The sequence below is a fragment of the Trachurus japonicus genome, chromosome 18 (assembly GCF_045865225.1).
Source record: "Trachurus japonicus isolate A0001 chromosome 18, Traja_1.0".
In the NCBI taxonomy this organism is placed as follows: domain Eukaryota; kingdom Metazoa; phylum Chordata; class Actinopteri; order Carangiformes; family Carangidae; genus Trachurus; species Trachurus japonicus.
Genome location: NC_140924.1, coordinates 5,614,774 through 5,623,271, shown reverse-complemented (window position 1 = coordinate 5,623,271; position 8,498 = coordinate 5,614,774). Strand labels below are relative to the sequence as shown.

General features: G+C 41.9%; 1 protein-coding gene across 1 annotated transcript; it reads left to right on the top strand.

Moving 5' to 3' along the window:
• Positions 1-1,559: 1,559 nt before the first annotated feature.
• Positions 1,560-8,184, top strand: LOC146968478 (lecithin retinol acyltransferase-like). Its single transcript, XM_085759868.1, has 2 exons — positions 1,560-2,164; positions 8,021-8,184. Exons 1-2 carry the CDS (start codon positions 1,568-1,570, stop codon positions 8,171-8,173), a joined length of 750 nt encoding a protein of 249 aa, XP_085615994.1. The 5' UTR covers positions 1,560-1,567; the 3' UTR covers positions 8,174-8,184.
• Positions 8,185-8,498: the final 314 nt, after the last annotated feature.

Here is an 8,498-nt window from a genome sequence, read left to right as displayed (position 1 = left end):
TTCTGAAGGAGCTTTAACACAAACATCTACCTTTATTCTGAAGGAGCTTTAACACAAACTTTAACCAACAACAAGCTGGTCCAGACTCACTGAGTTTTACTTGAGCGTGTGCACATGGAAGTTGCAGACTCACAAACGTGGACGAGTGCGAAACAAACAAAGAGCAAAATATGAAGAAGTGAAACTAAACTGATGATCTGGTGTCACTTTTATTCTGAAGGAGCTTTAATACAAACATCTACCTTTATTCTGAATAGACTTGTAGTCAAGACCGCCTAAACCGAGACCAAGACACTACCAAGACCAGACAGTATCAAGACCAAGACACTACCAAGACCAAGACCAAGACAGACCAAGTCAAGACCAAGACCAGTTCAGCTCGAGACCGAGACCGAGACCGAGACCAAAAAAAAAGTTGTTTTTGCCATTTTGCATGAGTTGTAGAACATAAGCACCATATTGGGTTCAGCTGCTTAGTATGAGAAATGTATTATTTCAACTACAGGCACAATAATACAGTGACAGTACATGTCTTGTGTGTGAACTCACTATAAATGTTTTCATCAATTGACTAAAAATCTAATATGTGTAGCAATTGCATGACCACACCGTACTACACTATTTGAGGATTGACTCTTGAGTGCTGTTAAGGACTGACATGACTATAGTCCTAAAGTCATCTAACAAAATAACAATTGTTAGTTGTGTGGCAAACAAACTCTTTATGGTCTGTAAAACCGAACCTGATGACTGACGAATTCGCCGACATTTTGCGTCCTCCGATCTTGACCGTGCTTCAGAGGCTTCAGAGGGGGGAGGGGGGAGGAGGAGGGAGGGGAAGCGTGAGAGGACAAGCGCCGCCGTCTGTGTCACAAAATGTATGTGATTGGTACTTGAAGGGGGCGTATATAGCTGTATTTAAAAAAAAAACTGTCCTTGCCTGCCTGGATAGGTTACATTCCCTTCGAGACCGCGCTGCCAGTCCGAGACATTGCGAGACCGAGAGACCCGAGACCGAGACAAGACCGAGACCAAAGACTGTCGAGGCCGTGACAAGACCAAGACCACGAAAAAGCGGTCTCGAGACCGGTCTCGAGACCAAGACCGGTCTCGAGAACTACAAGTCTAATTCTGAAGGAGCTTCAACACAGACATCTACCTTTATTCTGAAGGAGCTTTAACACAAACATCTACCTTTATACTAAAGGAGCTTTAACACTTTTATTCTGAAGGAGCTTTAATACAAACATCTACCTTTATTCTGAAGGAGCTTCAACACAAACATCTACCTTTATTCTGAAGGAGCTTTAACACAAACATCTACCTTTATGCAGCTTTAATATTCACTCATTATAATAACTTCTTGCTCCAGATCAAATAAAGAGCTACTTGTTCATGTCTCATGTGTGACGCCACTCCCCCTCTCTCTCTCTCTCTCTCTCTCTCTTTCTCCTCCTCCCTCTCTCTCCACACCTCCCTGGAGGAGGAGGAGGAGGAGAGGTCTTCAGAGAGGACAGGCAGCAGGACAGACCCAGACTCAGAGTGTTTCTCTCGCAGCAGCAGCAACATGTTGGACACTCTGACCTTCCTCCTGGAGAAGCTCTTCCTCCTCGCGCACATCAAGCTGTCCAGTCTGCTGCCTCCTCCTCGGGGTCGCGAGCCGCTCAGCACCAAGCCTCCTCTTCCTCCTCCTCCTCCTCCTCCTCCTCCTGTGTCTCCTCTTCCTCCTCCTCCTCCTCCTCCTGTCCCCCTGCAGCGTGGGGACCTTCTGGAGGTCCCCCGGACCCTCTTCACCCACTTCGGTATCTACGTGGGCGCGGGGCGCGTGGCGCACCTCATCCCGGACGTCCTTCCCGCGCTGACCCGCGACGCGCGGCGCGTGCAGCGGATGGTGACCAACACGCGGCTGCTGCTCGGCGTGCTGTCCAAGCGCGCGAGCATCCGCGTGGACACCGTGGAGGACTTCGCGTACGGAGCCGGGATCCTGCTCAACGCCATGGACCAGCGGGTTCGAGTCCCGAGCCCGTTGCTGTCCGGGGAGGAGGTGGCTGTGCGCGCGGAGCGGCTCGTGGGCTCCGTGTCCTACAGTCTCCTGTGGAACAACTGCGAGCACTTCGTCACCTACTGCCGCTACGGGACCGCGCAGAGTCTGCAGACCGACCAGGTGAGACACAGAGACAGAGAGAGGCTCTTTACGCACGGCGCTGCAGAGGAAGGTGCTACACTGCAAAAACTCAACATCTTTCCAAGAATATTTGTCTTATTTCTTGTCAAAACTAATCTCTTTCCCTAAAAATGAACTTGTTTTTAGATAATTTTCACTTGTTTCAAACATATTTTCATTTGAAATAAGTAGAAAAATCTGCCAGTGAAAGGAAGTTGTTTTGTGCTTGTAGTAAGGAAGAAAAACTTGATCCACCATCAGATTATTCTACTTATTCCAAGTGAAAATCAGCTTGAAAGAAGGAAAAATTGTCTAAAAACAATCTGCTTTTTATGTGATGAGTCTTATTTTATTATAATAAGATTTGTTTTGACTAGAAATAAGACAAATATTCTTGGAAAGATTTTGAGTTTTTGCAGTGTAGATACATAGCTGAGAGTAGTAATAGGAGTTGTAGTAAAAAGCAAGAAAAGAAAGAGAGTCCAGTTGCTTTTTACTACAACTCCACAAGAAAAAGAGACCACTACTCCAAAATGCTCTTAATAAATCAGCCTTATCTCTACACTGCAAAAACTCAAAATCTTACCAAGAATATTTGTCTTATTTTTAGTCAAAACAATCTCATTCTACTTAAAATAAGACTCATCACATTAAAAAGTAGCTTGTTTTTAGACACTTTTTACTTAGTAAGGAAGTTTTTCTTCCTTACTACAAGCACAAAAAAACTTGTTTTCACTGGCAGATTTTTCTACTTATTTCAAGTGAAAATTAGTTTGAAACAAGTGAAAATGATCTAAAAACAAGTTAATTTTTTAGGTGATGAGTCTTATTTTAAGTGGAAAGAGATTAGTTTTGACTAGAAATGAGACATTTTGACAAGAAATAAGACAAATATTCTTGGAAAGATTTTGAGTAGAGTGAGGTGTGCTTGTGTTGGAGTTCAAAAGACACTGGAATCGATGGCTGCCACTGCAAAAACTCAAAATCTTTCCAAGAGTTTTTGCAGTGGCAGCCATAGATTCCAGTGTCTATTGACCTCCATTTCCACTTTGGGATAAATGTTGTCAGTAGGTTATCGAATGAAACAAAAGAGTTCATTTTACTCAAACACATAGCTATGAATAGTAAAACCAGAGGAACTGGTCATTTTGAAGTGGTCTCTTCATGTTTTCCAGAGCTGTAGTCCAGGTTAAGGTCCGATGTTCTTATGACAGGACGTTTGACACCGCAGATCATCAGTTTAGTTTCACTTCTTCATATTTTGCTCTTTGTCTGTTTCGCACTCGTCCACGTTTGCGAGTCTGCAACTTCCACGTGCACACGCTCAGTAAAACTCAGTGAGTTAGGACCAGTTTGTTGTTGGTTAAAGTTTGTGTTAAAGCTCCTTCAGAATAAAGGTAGATGTTTGTGTTAAAGCTCCATACAGTATAAAGGTAGATGTTTGTGTTAAAGCTCCATACAGTATAAAGGTAGATGTTTGTGTTAAAGCTCCATACAGTATAAAGGTAGATGCTTGTGTTAAAGCTCCATACAGTATTTGAAGGTAGATGTTTGTATTAAAGCTCCATACAGTATAAAGGTAGATGTTTGTCTTAAAGCTCCATACAGTATAAAGGTAGATGTTTGTCTTAAAGCTCCATACAGTATAAAGGTAGATGTCCATGTGTAGTGTGATTATAAAGCAGCTCTAGGTTCTATATTAATACTGTGAAAGTATCAAAGCCTCAGTCCACAGAGAAATGCACACAGCCTGTATTCAGAAACTGAGCCTTTAAAAACCAGCCGTCAGGACTTCCTGTCACTTTGTGATGTCACAACTAAGCCCCGCCCCCTCACCACCTGGACGACACCATCCAACAACAACAACTTTGCAGGATTTGGTTTCTCTGAGTGTTTTATTCGGAAATATACTCTATTTTTTTTATTGGATCATTTTATAAAACAGTCAACCAATCAATCAACCAATCAATAACAAACATTCCCATTAATATAAAGCGTCTCCACCTGGTCATCAGTCATCAGTGACTCAGCGTTATTTTAATGCCGTTAATTACCAGTCTGTGTAAAACTTAGACAAACACCAGTGTTTTTTTCTCAGAGCTCGTTCTTGTGCTGGTGGAAAAAAAAGGTTAAAAACAACCAGAAGGAGCGACCGCAACGTCTTCCTCCTCATCTTCATCCTCCTCCTCTTCCTCCTCCTCCTCCTCTTCCTCCTCCTGACCTGCAGCTTCACAGACTCTGTTTTTAAATGAGAGGAAAATCTGGGTCGCTGCTCGGAAAACTAGTCCGGAGAACAAGAGCTGCATTCAGACTGAAACCAGACGACTAGAAACCAAACAGCAGCAGCAGAGTAGAGGTTAGAGATGGTGGTGATGATGATGATGATGAAGATGATGAAGATGTAGGAGGCCTCCTGCTCTCGTCAGCCCACAAGGTCATTTAAAAACACTTAATTTTCCCAGAATTCCTTAGATTTACCACGGCAACAGCTTTTTCCAACCCATTTTTCCCCACTTTACAAATGGGCTGCCGTCTTTTATTTTGAAAAGTCTTCTTTTTAAACCCCTTCAGTGAGCGTCTAAGGACTTTTAATGTGAAGCAGCAGTCCAACTTAACTAACTATTAAAGGGATAGTTCACCCAAAATTGAAATTTCTAAGGGCTGGGAGAAGTTTCAGAGTCCTCCGTGGCTTCTCTGAGTTACAGGGGGTCTCGGCGTAGCAGTGCATGTCCATATAACGGTTGCAAATGGATACCAACTGTCTACGTAACAAAAAGACACACCAAAAAACATCCAAATACCTCCATGCTGCTCGTATGTAATGTCCGTCTTGTATTGAAAATTAAATACGTCTATATTTCAAGCTTGTTTGTAGCGGAAGCTTCTCGAAGCTCCTCTTCCCGGTTCTTACGGACTTATTTAATTTAAACCCTGGTTTGTCCAAATTTGAAGAACCGGGAAGAGGAGCTTCAAGAAGCTTCCACTACAAAACAAGCTTGAAATATAGACTTATTTCATTTTCAATACAAGACGGACATTACATACGAGCAGCATGGAGGTATTTGGATGTTTTTCGGTGTGTCTTTTTGTTACGAAGACAGTTGGTATCCATTTGCAACCATCATATGGACATGCACTGCTACGCCGAGACCCCCTGTAACTCAGAGAAGCCACGGAGGACTCTGAAACTTCTCCCAGCCCTTAGTCCACATGAGGGGGAGGAGATAATGAGTGAAATTTGAATTTTGGGTGAACTATCCCTTTAAAAATGTGTGTATCATGTCAGTGTGTTCAGATTTGACACATTGCAACAATCAGGCGCCGGTGGTGGTTCGCACCCTGTTGACACCCGACCTGAGTAACAACCAACGGTTTCAATTTCAATTTTCAATTTTGGGTGAACTATCCCTTCAAGACGTTGAATGTGAGTCCGTGTGGACGTCTTGGTGGCATTATTGTCCATTCAGACTCACTATGACCCCCACCCCCCATTCCCTGATCCTGTTTCACCCCAACACCCCCCCTCAGCAGAGACAGACTTTCCCTCCGGATCGAGTTTCACTTCCTGTAATTTCCAACCTAAACACTGACCTGGCTGCTTCCTACAGGTTCATCAAAGACAGGCAGAGTGGGGGCGGGGTGGGGGCTAGGGGGGTTTAGGGGGGGCAACAACAGGAGCCGTCACCACCGGGGCCTCACTCAGGGGCCCCCACAGTAAAATAAACAACAGGTCAATTGTACCCAGAGGTCGGAGCAGAGAGAGTCCTGAGGGGCTGCTGCTGCTGCTGTTTGGTTAAATTGTGCTTTCATGTTTGTCATATAGGTTCATCAGTCGTCTGTTTTGGTTTTATGACTGAAAACTCACGATAATAGAGAGAAAACTTGGTAAACCTTTAATTTATAGGCCAATAACTATGTGATAATGTCAAGAAATAGCCAAGAAATAACAATTAATTCTGTCATAATGTCTAGAAATAGCCTAGAAATAACGGTACATTTTATAGTAATGTTAAAAAATACCGCCAAGAAGTAAGTAGAAAAAGCTCAGAAATAAGGGTCAATTGCAACTTAGGACTGTCGTATAGGTTCATCAGTTGGCAGTTTTGGTTTTATGACTGAAAATGTATGATAATAGAAAGAAAACTTCGTAAACCTTTCATTTATAGGCCGATAACTATGTGATAATGTCAAGAAATAGCCAATAAATAACAAGTAGTTGCGTCGTAATGCCTAGAAATAGCCTAGAAATAACGGTCAATTTCATAGTAATGTTGACAAATACCGCCAAGAAGTAACGATTGATTAAGTAGAAAAAGCTCAGAAATAAGGGTCATTGTGTCCATGTTTGTCGTAGATTCATCAGTCAGCAGTTTTGGTTTTAAGACTGAAAACTCACCATAATAGAAAGAAAACTTGGTAAACCTTTAATTTATAGGCCGATAACTATGTGATAATGTCAAGAAATCACAATTAATTGTGTCATAATGTCTAGAAATAGCCTAGAAATAACGGTCAATTTCATAGTAATGTTGACAAAAATCGCCAAGAAGTAACGATTGATTAAGTAGAAAAAGCTCAGAAATAAGGGTCAATTGCAACTTAGGACTGTCGTATAGGTTCATCAGTTGGCAGTTTTGGTTTTATGACTGAAAACTCACGATAATAGAAAGAAAACTTGGTAAACCTTTAATTTATAGGCTGATAACTATGTGATAATGTCAAGAAATAGCCAAGAAATAACAATTAATTGTGTCATAATGTCTAGAAATAGCCTAGAAACAACGGTCAATTTCATAGTCATAGTTAAAGCATGTGTAATCTTTTGCCTTTATGAAATACATGACATTACTATGAAATTGACTGTTATTTCTAGGCTATTTCTAGACATTACTGCACAATTAATTGTTATTTCTTGAAATTATCACGTAATAAGCTGCCTGTAAATGAAAGAGTTCTTGAAAAATTTGATTCAATAATTAATAATGATTGGCGATTATTGCCTCGATATCGGAAGTTCAAAAGTAACAATGGCTTTAATTTTGATTCTTGGTACAATGTTCGTATCATCACATTTTCTTTTTCTGCTACAATAATAGTTACCTTTTTCATAACCAACATTAACTCTTTGAGTGCCAGCCCTTTTATAAAATGGTCAGTGCCATGTGCCAGCGTTTTGGGGCATTTTGAGTAATATTTCAAGACCGAGAGAATATTTTGTACTATGACTCTGAAAACACCAAACAGCTCAAGGGAAAGAGGAGACTCTCTATTTAACTAGGGAAAACAACATTTGTTTGTACCTTGTTCCATTCTTGATTTATCTTAAGTTGAATAGAGCCTGGTTGCACCAAAAAGACCACTTTTTTTTGGGGCGGTGCGTGGCGCAGTGGGTAGCGCGGCCGCCCCATGTAGAGGCTACAGTCCTCGCCGCAGGCGTCCCCGGTTCGGGTCCCGCGTCGGGCAGGCCTTTCCTGCGTGTCATTCCCCCTCTCTCTGCCTCCCCATTTCCTGTCTATCTCTACTGTCATCACTATCAAATAAAGGCAAAAAGCCGAAAAATATACTTAAAAAAAAAAAAAAAAAAAAAAAAAAAAAAGACCACTTTTTTTCTAGAAAGCTGAGAAAAATGCATTTTTGTGAAAGAGAGTCTCAAGAAAAACAGTGATTTATCCGTTTTAATTTTGGCTTCAAAAACATGTAAGACACCACTCAAACGTTGGAATTCGATTGACGTCCATAGACGTAAATGGCACTCAATGAGTTAAGGTAATATTTGATATTATATCATGAAACAATATTATAAAAATATTAACTTTATCTCCCCATCTTGTCTTCTTCCTCTCGTCTCTCTGATAGTTTTGCGAGTGGCTGAAGTCGCTGATCCGGGACCAGCGCAGCGTGCTGCTGACGGCGCTGCTGGGCCTCCTGTCCATGGCGTGTTGGGGAATATCGTCCAGCACGGCGCTGCCCACGCTCCTCGTGCCCTTCACCCTGTGGATGGCCAGCTAGAGGCCAGCTAGAGGCCAGACACGAGGCCAGCTAGAGGCCAACTTTGAACAAAAACCCCCATAGACAGAAAGTAGGTAGTCGTCTGCAAACAACTTCACACGCTAATGAACCTAAATCCATACGTAGCTCTTTTACCTGCTGCATGGGAGCCGTCTGGGTTTCCTGTCTCTCTTTGTTTGATTAGAAATAGAAGAAAAAGAAGAGGAAGATGAAGTGAATGAATCTTTAGCTTTAGCAGCATTAGCAACCAGGACTGGACATATGAATTTAAAATGGCAGAAAATACTGAAACAATTAAAATCCTGTGGTTTTCCAACTTTAGACT

What these genes read in the sequence shown, in the direction of transcription:
- LOC146968478 (XM_085759868.1), top strand. Translation starts at nt 1,568, where the DNA reads ATGTTGGACACTCTGACCTTCCTCCTGGAGAAGCTCTTCCTCCTCGCG. An exon ending in AGAGTCTGCAGACCGACCAG is followed by an intron (nt 2,165 to 8,020) that starts GTGAGACACAGA and finishes TCTCTCTGATAG; the next exon opens with TTTTGCGAGTGGCTGAAGTC.